This window comes from Hemiscyllium ocellatum, chromosome 8 (genome assembly GCF_020745735.1).
Source record: "Hemiscyllium ocellatum isolate sHemOce1 chromosome 8, sHemOce1.pat.X.cur, whole genome shotgun sequence".
Lineage (NCBI taxonomy): Eukaryota > Metazoa > Chordata > Chondrichthyes > Orectolobiformes > Hemiscylliidae > Hemiscyllium > Hemiscyllium ocellatum.
The window spans coordinates 53,461,997-53,476,416 of record NC_083408.1 but is presented as its reverse complement, the minus strand read 5'-3'; the positions used below and the strand labels follow the sequence as shown (position 1 = coordinate 53,476,416).

Below are 14,420 nucleotides of genomic sequence, written 5' to 3'. Positions count from 1 at the left end.
TCCTGTGATCTCAGCTGCCTTGGGAATTATATACAGCAATTCTCCATAGTTCGATATCTATATTAAGCAGCTAGAAGACAAGTGTGGAAAACAACTACCTACTTAATGTAAAATAAAAACTTCTAATGCTGGAAATCTGAACTGAAGACAAAGTGTTGGAGGAATTCAACAGGTCTGGCTGAATCTTAGAAAGCGAAACAAGTTAATCTTTTGAGTCCAGTGACCCCTTGTCAGAACTGATAACAGCTAGGAAAGGATAGAATTGATGGTGATGACAATTGGGGTGTGAATAGAGGTAGATGGAGAGAAAAAAAAAGGGTTTGACACATAATGAGATGAGTGGTTATAAGCCAAGAGGTAGAAATATAGGGACGGTTCTATCAAGGAGTGTAAGTGGTTGAAAATGGGTTGATGTGCTTGCAACACATACAAAACAGTAAATAGATGTTTTAGGGAAGGGTAATGAACATAGAAGAAGGTGTTCACATTCTTAAATTGATAAACTCAATCAAGTCCTTAAGGTTGCAAGATACTGAGGTGTGAGGGAGGTCTTGTTCCTCCAGCTTGTGTTGAGATCGATAGAGCACTGCAGCAGGCTTGAAACACAAATGTTGGAGCATGGTTTATTGAAGTGGCAGGTAACTGGAAATTCAGGGTTATTTTTACGGACAGGGAGTAGTTGCTTAAATCTCTTAAAAAGTGCCTTCTTTTGTCCACACTGCCAATCTAGTCGACTATATTCACTGCTCACAATGTGGTCTACTCTACATTGGGGAGATGAAACACAGGCTAGATGACAGCTTTGCCGAGCATCTATGCTCTGTCCGTAAAAGCATGACCCTGAGCTTCCAATTGCCTACCACTCCAACACACCTCCGTGCTCCCATTGCTAAAATTCTTGTCTTGGGCCTCCTGCAGGGCTCAATGTAATCTGAAGGAACAATACGTCACCTGTCTGGGTTCCTCAGCCTTAAGGACTGAACATGAAGATTAACAATTTCAGAACACGAACACCTTTATTTGTTCACTCTTCCCCTCCTTGTCTTTTATGGGTTGCACCCAGCACAGCCAACCCATTTTCTAACACTTACTCTTCTTATTAGCACCCTACCTAGCACTGATCATGATCTCAGCCTATTACAAGTAATCTTTGCTTACCCTTTTTTTTCTGTCTCCATATCCTTGATTCAGTCCCCCACTGCATGAGTAACAAAAATGGCACACTTTCCCGGCTATTTTCAGTTCTGACATTTACTCAGATTTTCTCTCCACAGATTCAGCCAAACCTGCTGAGTTTCTCCAGCACTTTCTGTTTTTGTTTCATCTTGTTTTAATTGTAGCAACAAAACTGAATAATATTTGGCTATTACAAATCTGTTCTTTCAGGAGCACCTCATTAGATGTGGAACCAATTTATACATTCAGAGCCCATATGTAAGTAACATCAGTTTTCTAATAGATTATTTTACAGTGCAAATATCCACCAACACATAATGAAATCCATTTAAAACTATGCAGAAAAATAGAAAAAAGTGTCATTGCTTTGTAATTTAACAAATAATTTTGCAGATCTAAATATTTCTTTATAATTTAACCATTCTAATGAGACAGATGATCTATATCATGTATAATTTGAGTAGTTCAATAATAATTGTCGAGTCAGCAGTTACTTCTAGTAATGTTCACTTCATAAATTTGTTTTAGTTCATCTTTGTTTCACTGTTTTCTTTTGTTTCTAGTGGACCTGTACTGTCTTTGACAATTAGTTCTAATGGTGAGCAGTGTTTCAGTGGTGGAATTGATGCTACAATACGATGCTGGAACATGCCAAGTCCCAATGTTGATCCATATGATACATATGGTATGTACTAAATGAAAATACTGCTTATTCTTCACTTATTCAGTAGCCTGTTTTTAAACAGTTTTTGTTTCAAATTCTACAAATGATTCTTTTGAAGATTTAAAATCTTTAATTTCAGTACTTTGATTTTAAACATTGTAAGTGCTTTCACTTTACTATATAATAATTTGAATCTAGCATTTATTTATGCACTGTCATGGGATACTCCTTGATACACTCCAGTGTGTGTTAATTATTCATTAATTTCCTTCCTTATTCTGTGGGTAAAGTCAACATTCAATAGAAGAATATTAAGGGTCATTAAGCTTTTATTCTAAACTATACCCAAAAAGTAAGACCCTACTGGAAATTAGATCTTCATTTTGTAAATGAATTCCTTCATAGGATAAGATGTTAGCATTGCTGACAAAGTCCATTTTTAACTGAGTATTCCTAATTTCAGTTAGGATGATAGTGGTTGTGAGCTATGTTGCTAAAAACTGAGTACCTTTATAGGCAATTTCAGAGAACAGTTGAAGAGTCAGCTGCATTACTAGGAGTCTGAAGTCACATCCAGACTCGAATAAATGAGAATGGGAGATTCTTTTCCCTTCAGATAGTAATTAGCCAGATGAGTTTTTACGGCATGGTCACGATTACTGATGCTAACAGTATATTCCAAATTTATTTAAATAGCTGAATTCAAATTCCCCATTTTGAATGTGTACTTATGGCTTTAGATCATAAGTCAGGGCCCTCAAAAATTACTCATTCAGTAAAGTAACAATTGATCAATGTTTGACTTTATACCTTTCATACCTAATTTTGTGAATTTGTCCTGGTGTATAGTGTTCCTCCATCAAAAGCTAAGGCCTGTGTCTACTCAAGGTGTCCATAAGACATAGGAGCAGAAATAGGCTGTTCAGCCCATCGAGCATAACCTTCTGTTAAGTGAGGTCGTGGCTGATCTGAAAATCTTCAACTCCACTTTCTTGCCTTTTCCCCTTAAACTTTGAGTCCCTTACCGATTTAAAATCTCTCCGCCTTAGCTATAGTTACTGAGTCAGCCCTTTGTGGTAAAGAATTTCACAAATCCACAACCCTTTAAGAAAAGAAATTCCTCTTCATCTCTGTCCTTCTCCTGAGTGCTTGCCCTTTGATCTTAGACTCTCCCACTAGAGGAAACAACTTTTCCACATTTACCTTGTCAAATCCTCTAAGAATCTTGGAGGAAGCAGATGCTGAAGATCAAAGTCGAGAGTGTAGTGCTGGAAAAGCAAGCAGGTCAGGCAGCATCCCAGGAGCAGGAGAATCAAAAGTCTCAGGCATAAGCCCTTCATAAGCATGAGACATTTCTGAATGAGATATTCCTGATAAAGGGTGTATGCCTAAAACATCAATTCTGAAAATGTGTTGCTGGAAAAGCGCAGCAGGTCAGGCAGCATCCAAGGAACAGGAAATTTGACGTTTCGGGCATAAGCCTGACCTGCTGCGCTTTTCCAGCACTACACTGTCACCCCTAAGAATCTTTTATGTATCAGTAAGGTTGCCTCTCGTTCTTCTATATTCAAATGGATACAGCCTCAAATCTATTAAATTTCTCATAAGACAGTTCTTCCAAACTTGGTATCATCCTAAAGAGCTTTCTCTAGACTACCTCCGGTGCCAGTATATGTCACCTGAGGTAAGGGGCCCAGAACAGTTTACATTATTCCAGTTGTGGTCTTATATTTTAGCAAAATCCACCCCGTTTTTATACTGCATTACTTTTGAAATAAAGGCCAACGTTCCATTGCCTTCTGTTACAACACAACTTAAGCCCTCCTGCTCAATTTAAACCAGCAACACAGAAAAGATTTATCCCATTCAAATTCAAGAGGCCGAGAACTATTTCAAGTAAAAGTTAACAACTTCATTTCTTAAAGTATGACAGAAAATAATTAACTAATAACTATTTACAACCCCTTCCTCTCACCTATCTTTTACCTTTCCCTTCTATAATACTAGTCCAATAAACCTCCCCCACCCCGATTAAGATGTGCCAAAAATTCAAATTTTCAAAACCAGTCAGACGTCAAATCTTCTCTTCCTCTGTCGTCTTTTCTTAAGGTTTTCTGTTTCACAGGTCACTGATCGAGCAAGGTACCTTTCACCCCTTCCCTGGCGACTCATTTTGGAGAAAAAGTTTCATTTTCAGACAAATTTTTTGATTGCTTTTTTTTTAAATAGTATTTTTAATGCTGATTATGGAAATAACTTTTGTTCTTATCTATTTCCAATATTTTACTTGAAATTTTATTTTGAAGATGCCATTTTCAGCAAAAAAAAATTGGTCTTTCAAGTAGTTCATCTTTCGACTAGTTCATTTCTTGATCTGGCATTTTCACAATACCCCCAAGCATTTTCAAGGTGAAAAACGCACAAATTTCTGCCTTTGTTACAGGACGCCACATACAATCTCTTTCTCCAGTTTGTTCAGCAAAGCGATTAGTTTCGTCCACAACTCGATCAATAATTCTGTTGTCACATAAAAGACTAAAAAAATCCAAAGGAGTCATGTCGGCTGTGTCTTGATCAATTGATATTCCAGGATTTCCAGTGAATGGGAAGTGTGGTGGTGGAGAAAGCATGCATTCTTCCAACACCACATGTCGACACCAAATTCATCTATCCTCCTCCTCCTCCTCACTTGAGAGAGAATAGCCATTATCAGACGAGCTTGCACTCTCATCTGATGTATCCAAGCTTCTAATAGAAGGTTTATACTCATTGTCATCTTCTGAGCTCGACATCTTGGCGTAATTTGTGAAAAAGAAACAGAAAAAACCGAATGACAGTGTGTGCCCAAAAGCGGTGCGTCGACGCTTCTTGCAATGCCTGAGGCGGAAGAGTCACAGCTACCAGACACATGAGTCACCGGGTATATTTGTTTCTAGCTGAGAAGGTCCCAGAAATGCCGAGAATTGATGTATAAACTCCTCTATGGCTGTTTTTGAAATTATATGTTTTGGACGAGTTTACTCGTCGCACTCTGAAAAAGGCAAATTGGGTGAAGACTAGTTAACTCGTCTTTGCCGGGTAAGGGTTAAGAAAGCTATTTTTCAGACAGTCTCTACGTGCTGGTAGCTTGGCAGTTCTCCTCCTAACTGTTCAACTTTCCCCGGTCCTATCCCTCCAAAGCATCAGGTTGTGTTGTTGGCTTTTAAGATTGTCAATATACAAAATTCAAACTTGATTGCAATTTGGTTTTTTTGGGGTATAATTTAAATTGGCTGGCTTAGTTTGAATTTGTTTTTGTCTCTCGGCAACCAGCTACCCTAGCTACCCCAGTAGCTGGACCACATGTTACATTGTATCTTGTTGAGAACACTAGTTTTGCTAGTTAGTTTTGCTAGCTTTTAACTCTCTTAAAGGCACAATACACCCACATCCTCATAATACTTCTCAGTTATCTTTTGAACTTTGGTGCTAGCTTTTTTTTGTGATTCCTGGATGAGAACTTTAAAATCCCTCTGATGTATTGCCAAATTTTTGCCCACTAGCTTAACCTGTAATTTCTTCTGCAGACCTGTGGCATCCGCAAACTTGGTTATAGTGCATTCATTTTCCTCATCCAAATCATTAATATATACTGTAAGTAATTGTAATCCCAGCACTGATCCCTGAGACACACTGCTACAGTTGCCAACCTGAAAATGTAAAATTTAAAAACAGTTACTTTTTGTTTCCATTAATTATGTCATCTGGTTGATAATTATTTTGTTAATTAATTTATTTTGGTAGCCTTTAATAAATACTGCCCATTTAGGGACACATTCACCACAGTGAAAAGTTGATCAAATGATTTCAGTGTGTTGAACACTTAGGAGACCATAGTAGCTAGTGCCATAGTAAAGGTATTACATGTATGAAGAAGCTAGATTGGAAATGCAGAGCTGTGTCAAGGTGTAGAAAGATCGGAGCAGAATGACAATCACTGTCAAATTGCCACTCTGCTCCTACTTTTCTCCACCCTGACACAGCTCTGCATTTCCAATCCTAACTTCTTCGTACATATAGTGCCTTTCCTTTCTATGGCATTAGCTACTGTGGTCTCCTAACTGTTCAATAGACAAATCATTTAAACAATCTTTTATCGTGGTTAATGTGTTTAAAGATGGGATAGGGAGGTGGGTTTGAGATGCAAAGTCTTGTAAGGTTAGTGGTGATAGAGGGGGATGTCAGGTGGTGGAACCTAGAAAGATTGGGTAGGGAGTATCTATAGGTACCCTGATTTGAATCAGGAGTTTCTGCCTGCTACTTTCTTGATAGTTCAGATAAGTAATTCAAAAATGTCTGAAGTTTCCAAAAGTGAAAGACCTTTTTTTTAATGTACTGATGAGCAGGAGAATTGTTCATTGAAAGCTCAAACTTAACTGAAAATTCCCAGAGTCATTGCAGTGAGACTTCTGTGATGTCCCGGCACTTAACTTGGGCCTTATGACCAATCTTTGTTGATCCAGAGTCCAGAAGATCAGGCATAAGGCCCAAGATGTGTACCCATATCAGTTACCTTTTTTAAAAGAATTCCAATATTGCCCTTAAGTTAGCACTGATAATCAAATCAGCTGATTGAATCACAAGGACCCACCATGTGCTGCAACATGATCAAAAGAGAGAATATGCATTAAATCATTGTAGACCATACTATACTATGTCAAGTGCTTTCTGAATTAGTTATGCACCACTACTGAAATGGTAAATAGTATAATGTATTTTTGTCAGAAACTGACTTAACTTCTACTTTGCAGTTTCCCTTTGTAATTCATCTGGAGACTGTATTGGAAATAGTAGAATACATGATGTATGAAGAAATGTTAAAGAACCCAGAGCACCTCAAAATTGACTATTTGTTTCATATTTATCTACAGATCCAAGTGTCCTATCAAATACATTGGTGGCACACACAAATGCAGTATGGGGTCTTTCATTTAGTGGAATAAAGAACCGGTTGCTGTCTTGTTCAGCAGATGGCACTATTCGGTTATGGAACCCAACTGAGAAGTCACCTTGCCTTAGTACTTACAATGTAGAAGGGGGTAAGTGTAGCAGTGTTATTGAATTTAACAGATTTTTTTTAGTAATGCCTTTTTCTATCTTTCGAAATAGCAATAATACAGGGTTTTATTTCAATATTTTGCTGAAGTTAGTTCAGTTGTAAAAAGAGTAGTAGGCTTGGATTCTGGTTTATGGGAAGAACAATGTGAGGATTAATCTCAAAAGTTAAATTCATTCTGTAAATCCTGTGCAAAGCGTAAGTGAGGATTAAAGATGCAATCATATTGCTCCTTAGTAAATGAGAATGAACCATAATCCACTCGTAACTGGTTCCTATTTAAAGTAACACATTGTAAACATAATCAGTGTTCCTGCCCTGTGCAGAAGCTATTTTTTACTTAAAGAACTTTAAAAATTATAGTTGAAATTATAGATTAATTACTAAGGATTTGTCTGGAGAGGATATCTTGTTATCATTGCAGATTTGTCTTGAGCTACTGTAGTAGCAATGGAGTATTTATTTGTTATAATCTATATTTGGAACAAGAAAGGACCATGGCATTTGTGCATTTGGCCCCCTTTCTATTGTGCTTCATAGTGGTATATCAGCATCCCTCCTCCCATTTCTTAGAATTAACAAGTGGTATAATTGTGGCATAAGATTCAGCAATGTATTGTGTAATGTGTAAATAATGATAGAAAACCTAATGTTCTGCAGGCAAGTTTGAATGTATTCCGGTTAGATTTGCTTCATCTGAAGTTTGTGCTTATAAGAGGCATGTTTCAAGCACTCTCTTATCAGGTAGAGAAAGATTAGATGTGGAATAAAACCTCATTTTTTTCAAATATGCCTGAGTAGCCTTAGTATCATTAATACATAATACTATTTGCTCCACTGTAAACTTTTTGCTTTAACAATCTAAATTGTCTATTTACTGCTAAGCTAATGGCAGTTTTATGCAGTTTGTACAGTTAATATTTCTAAAGATTATCAAATATGTGATTACTGTGCTTTAACTAACATTTCAGAAAACGGAATCCCTACATCAGTTGACTTTGTAGGTGCTGATCCTGCGCACATTTTGGGTTCCTTTAATAGTGGCAACACAGTCATTTATGATATTGAAACTTCTCAGCCTTTAGTGATGTTGGCATCGCAGGTAGACGCCGGTGAGTTGTATGAAAATATTATTTAAAAATTTCTGTGTTAAATCTATTCATTACAAAACAAAATAGTGAAGTTATTAATGTTTCAGCTTGCTACTTGATAATCCATTAAGAGAATCTTCTTGAATTCCATCTTTTTTTATCCCACCTATCCATTACCTGCCTAAAATGTTCTTAGTGACAAATGACTATGAAACTGTATACTCATACATGAAGATTTGTTCATTCATCATATCAGTTCTTCTCCCGACTGGTTCATTGTCTTATTTATTCATGTGAACTCTGCCTTCTTGCTATGTTTTTTTTACTGTGGTTTGCCTGTGTTTTATAAATTGGTATTGAAATAAAATCAGAGTTTGGGATGACTTCACATTTCAACATGCGGGGCAGCACTGTGGCTCAGTGGTTAGCACTGCTGCCTCACAGCACCAGAGACCCGGGTTCGATTCCTACCTCTGGCAACTGTCTGTGTGGAGTTTGCACATTCTCCCTGTGTCTGCGTGGATTTCCTTCAGGTGTTCCAGTTTCCTCCCACAATCCAAAGATGTGCAGGTCAGGTGAATTGGCCATGCTAAATTGCCCATGGTGTTATGTGGCTTCATCAGGGGTAAATGTCTGGATCTGGGTGGGTTACTCTTCGGAGGGTTGGTGTTGACTTGTTGGGCCGAAGAGCCTGTTTTCATACTGTAAGGAATCTAATCAAGGTGCTAATTGTGTGCATAAGGGAGGTGGAAATGTGACTGCCTTTCTGCTGCTGAAAAAGATACTGCAGCAAGTTGAGTTAAAAAAAATCAGAGAAAGGGAGTTCAGAAATCAAAAAGGTCTTAGAGTAAAAGTAGTGGAAATGGTTGTAGGGAAGAAGACAAAGCATTGGTCCAAACCAGATGTTAATAGCAGAATAAAGGTCAGCTCTGACTGAACACACAAAAAACGTACAGGTACTGGGGAAAAGATGGACCAACATGGAAAACATTGTCTGAATTTGTTAAATTCAGTGGTGAGTCTAGAAGGCGAGAAAGTGCCTAATTCGAAAATTAGGTGCTGTTCGCTGGATTTCACTGGAACGCTCTATTTTCATTTCCTTTGTGTTGTATGTTACTTCACAAAGTTGGCCACCTGATTGTTATTTCTCTAATGTCAGTCGATCAAAATTTTTATGTGGTTATGCAGAAGAAAAACAGTGTGTTCAAGTTGTGAAACAAATTGATGTACTTTGTTGTTCTTTGCAAATTCAAAAGCTAGATTTGCATCTATCCATAGGAGTTAAAGACAAACAAGCATATTTTAAATGAACAGATAGTTATCGATATTGTTCCTCCTTCAGTCCTTTTCCTAACGTGTATGTTTAGATTCTGCGTCATATACTGGTCCCTGAACAAAAAACAAGGTAGATGGCCTGAATCTAAGCCAGTACTGCTTCTGGGAGGAGTGGAGAGAGGCAGGAAGACCTTACAATCTTCTGGGCAAGATAGTTTACTGCTTCCTTGTATCAGTGTGTTTCATTCACTATCCATTGCCTTTCCACTATTGCTACTCCCAATTTAGAATGCAGAGATTATCACTGACAGACTTGAAAAGATAATAATGATAGTGAGAGTAGCAATTCATGAGACCATAAGATGCAGAAGTAGACCGTTCAATGCAACAATTCTGCTCTGCCATTCAATGAGATCGTAGCTGATGTGATAATCCTCAACCCCATCTTCCTGCTTTTTCCCATAACTTTAGTGAATAAATATATTCCGGGCTGAGACACAGAGATTTTTAATGACCCAGCCTTTCCAGCCCATGCAGAAATTCTTTCTCACTGCTGTCTTAAATGGACAACTCCTTATTCTGCCTTCTGGTCCTGGATTCTCCCAATGAAGAAAGCAATCTCTGAGCATTTCCCCTGTAGAGCTCCCAATGTGTTTCAACTAAGTCATTCTTCTGAACTTGAGTGAATACTGGACCAAGCTACTCAACCTACCTCCTCATAAAACAATCCCTCCATTCCCAGGTTCAACCTAATGAATATTCGCTGGATTGTCTCTAATGTCAATGTATCTTTCCTGAGACAAGAGGAGCAAAACTGGCCTGTGTTTCAGCTGTGGTCTGACTAGTGCCTGTATTTTTTTACCAACACTACCCTATTTATATGCTCAATTCTTTACAAAATAAAGGGCAACATTCCATTTACCTTCAACATTGCTTTCTGAACTTGTGTAGATTTTTCTACATCAGGCAAAATGACTCCCAAATCTCTCTTTGCTGCAGTTTTCTATATTCTTCCTTAATTTAAGTAGTGTTCATTTCCTCAAGATGGGTGGGCGACAGAATTTGTTAACCTCTAGGCTGCTACTGAAACTTAGCTTTATTTTAGATTACCTACAGTATGGAAACAGGCTGATCAGCCCAACAAGTTCACACCGACCCTCCGAAGAATAACCCATCTAGACCCATTCCCCTACCCTATATTTAACCCTGACTATGGGCAATGTAGCATGGCTAGTTCCAATGTAAAAAGATAGGTATGATTCATAGATTCAGTTGAACTTGTATTTTGTTTATTTTGTCAAAATTTTTTTCACATCTGTAGTGATAATTGTGTTGATATCTGTACACTTTAAAAACTTGTTCATTACTCATACATTTCTTTTCAATAATTCAACTTGTGCATCCGTTTTATCAATACCTCGGTGTTGTTCACTGTACATGTCTCACATAACAGACAACCTAATTGTCAATATCTATAAAAAATACATATGGTGACATACAATATATCACATCGGTTACCCTGTCTCCTATAGATGGAGAAATGTTAGTCCCTGTGGATATGAGCAGCAGGAAGCTCATTTTCTCAGAATCATCATCAACCAAAATGTGATCTGGAATCACGCAGGAGATCTTGAGACAAATTATCAAAATACAAAAGGTTTGAAAGAGCCTCTTGATGGATTAGAGGGAAGGAGAGAAGCAGTTCAGGTTTCAAAAGGAAATTTCAGTACTTAATTTTCAGAGCTACAATCATTTAATTATTGTTAAGTTGTGCCATTTCCATTCCATCAAAATTTTAATCAGCAAATTCCTGAAATGGCTTAATAATTGTTGCATAGTTTAGTGTGAATGTTTGCTGACTAATATGATTTTCATCAGCTTTTGTCATACTTTGTGTACGCAGCTTCTCCTTTAGCCAATCAGATTAACAGAGTTGTCAGCCATCCCACATTGCCTGTGACCATCACGGCTCATGAAGATAGACATATTAAGTTTTTTGATAATAAAACGGGTAAGTAATACCAAGTTATTGAAAACTGTGAACAATATTATTGTAAAGTTACAGGATCATCTGGATTAACTATAAATAATTTTGTAATTTAGGTAAATTGATCCATGCTATGGTCGCTCACCTGGATGCTGTTACTAGTCTGGCAGTAGATCCTAATGGAATCTACTTGATGTCTGGAAGTATGTAGCTGCTTTCTTTAATTAAATGTTTGTAATAAATTGACCTTCAGCTAGTTGTATTTTTGTTTGCTCTATCTAGACAACTTATAAGACAGAATGAATAACTTAACATAATATTCAACAAATCCACAGTTTCAAAAACTATTTAATTTACAATTAATGTTCAATTAAGTAATAATGAGTTACTGGAATGTTTGACTTGGGAAGAAATTTTAAAGTAGATGACTAGAAAATTAGATTAATATTGTCAGTAATTGACATTAATGTTGCTTTATAATTGAAATATTAACCTGACCCTTTTTTAAATTGTATCAGGTCATGATTGTTCTATACGTCTGTGGAACCTGGATAGCAAGACATGTGTTCAAGAAATTACTGCTCATCGGAAAAAATGTGATGAATCTATTTATGATGTAGCTTTCCATCCATCAAAAGCATATATTGCCAGTGCAGGAGCTGATGCCCTTGCCAAAGTATTTGTGTAACAATTGCTGAAATATTTTTGCCCCATCATAGCAGGTGAGCTGGAAATGAACAGGAATTGCTTCACTGCCATTAGTTACCTGGTTATTATGTAACACTAAGTACTACTCTGTTCTGCCTGGGCAATGCTCTTCCTGTTAGACGATCATAGGCAGGTGTCTTGTGGCCAAGTATCACCAAATCCTTGAATAATGTCAGGCAAAACCATTTAATTGTAATTACTGTATCTAAAATAAAACACCAGTATTTGTAGCCTTGACTGGATTTGAACTGATCTACTTTACTGTAATGTAGATGTTTTCAGCGTTATGTGGAAGTTACTCTTACAACAGTAAATACTTTGGACTCTTGTGTCCTGCCTTATGGTTGGGATTGTGGTGCAATGGTGGGCAGTGAACACTTACAACTAAACCATTGAATGTCATCTTCAATTCCTTTTATTGATTTTCCAACATCAACATACTTTTAGTCGACTTTAAGCATTAAAAAAATTAAATATATTTTAACCTTCGTTTTACAGAATTTTTGACAGGATGTCTAGTTTTTATAAGTCTTTTGTATAATTTTCCTGTCAGAATAATGTTCCAAATAGGTTTAATACTGAAATGTTTGATTTGGTTACAACCCAATCAAACCATCCTCACTGACCCACTATTATGTAACTACATTCTTCCCTTGCCCAGCTTAAAATCCTCAGTAAATCCTTCCATATGGATGCTATTTTAACATCACTATAAAAGCTGTTAAGTGTAATCATTGAAAACTGTAAATGTGTTGCGATGAAACACAGGGGGTTTAATACCCACAATTAACTCTTTTAAAAAAAAAATTGCAGCATCCTATCACTATGTGATATTTTGTACATCTTACTGTATTTACAAGTTTATTTATCAAGGGTTAACCATCTTAATGCTATTGGCCTACTGTTATTTATTTCATTTTTCTGTTGGTCTTTATATCCCTCATGTTTTGTGTGTGTTATTGAGTCCTGTATATCTTTGTCTAGCATGGGACTTTTACAAAAGACTAGAGCGCTCTCAATATAGGTTTAAAATGGAACACTGTTTATATTACAGCCCAGGATTTCCTGTCAGATTACTTGCTTTAGGGGCGTCACCCTAATCCTGTGTAACTGAAAAATTTGTGTGAATTCTGGAGTGAAAAGGTTTTATTTTGGATTAAATATAGAATATTGAAATAGCCAAATCAAGATTCAGAAATCTGCTGTGTTTGGTCTAGCTATCCCAGCTTTACAAAGTGCTTCAGTTAATGGTGTAACTAAACAATTTGTTTGTGTAATGCATGATTAATACAATAAAGTATTTTTTCTAGTCTTCCACAGATTTCTGATGAGTTTGCAAGTTCTGATGAGTTTTGTAAGGTTTTGTTTTACAATACATGATTAAGTAAATTTTTAATATTGTACCACATAGCTAATTACAGCTGTTTAAAAGTAATGTATATAAAATGCATATAATAAATATTAAATGGTGTACCTGTAAGCTAGCGTTTGTTATATTACTTGAGTTGTATAGCTTCAAAAATGTTTTGTTTTGAGGAATCCAAAATATCCTTAATAGTTCAAAATATGTAAAATAAGGTTTACATTGAAGTTATGTCCATCGTTTTATCATTTATCTATTTAGAAAAGGGATTTGTATTTTTTTAAAGCCTTCGGGGTATAACTGCATTATTCTTTAGTAAAATGGCATTTTCTACATAATTGTTGGAAGTATAAATTATAACATTCATTTAATCTAAATTTAAAATATACATTTGAGCCATAGCATTTTGACTTTGTCATCTAAAATCCTTGCACAAATTTCCAAAACCCTTCTGGTTTTTTTTTCCGAAGAATGTAAGCACGTAATATGTATTTTTCAAATATGAATGAATGATCTAATCTTTGGTAAGGAGTCATTATTAAAATATCAGGTGTGTAACTTACTGTGAAAATAACTTCCTTACAGGTTATGATTTGGAGATGCCGGTGTTGGACTGGCGTGTACAAAGTTAAAAATCACACAACACCAGGTTATAGTCCAACAGGTTTATTTGGAAGCACAACAGCTTTCGGAGCGTCGCTCCTTCATCAGGTGATTCACAAGGAGTGGTGCTCCGAAAGCTAATGTGCTTCCGATTAAACCTGTTGGACGGTTGTGAGGTTTTTAACTCCTTACAAGTTAGTAGATTTAGCCGGTGAATATCAGATAACATTTAATCCAGATAAATAGAGATAAAAATTTTTAGAGGAAGAATAAGTCGGAAAAATGATGTAAATACTTAATGATCTAAAAACTAAAAGGAATTTAAATTTAAATGCAAAGAAATGTGAAAGTTCATAGGGGGACACATTGATAAAGCTACTAAAGATGTTGTGTATGGAATTCTGTTTTATTAAAGTGCCAAAGTAAAAAAGTAATGCCAAGCCTGTGTTAATAATTAT

At 36.4% G+C, this 14,420-nt stretch overlaps 1 protein-coding gene across 3 annotated transcripts in view; it reads left to right on the top strand.

The window, feature by feature from the left end:
- Positions 1-13,413, top strand: part of strn3 (striatin, calmodulin binding protein 3) — a 184,636-nt gene extending 171,223 nt beyond the window's left edge. For all 3 annotated transcript variants that reach the window (XM_060829030.1, XM_060829029.1, XM_060829028.1), the window contains 7 exons: positions 1,387-1,434; positions 1,740-1,861; positions 6,751-6,918; positions 7,907-8,047; positions 11,205-11,312; positions 11,405-11,491; positions 11,807-13,413. In XM_060829030.1, the coding sequence (XP_060685013.1) occupies positions 1,387-1,434; positions 1,740-1,861; positions 6,751-6,918; positions 7,907-8,047; positions 11,205-11,312; positions 11,405-11,491; positions 11,807-11,976 (844 nt within the window). In that variant the 3' untranslated portion in view covers positions 11,977-13,413. The remainder of the gene's footprint in view (positions 1-1,386; positions 1,435-1,739; positions 1,862-6,750; positions 6,919-7,906; positions 8,048-11,204; positions 11,313-11,404; positions 11,492-11,806) is intronic.
- Positions 13,414-14,420: the final 1,007 nt, after the last annotated feature.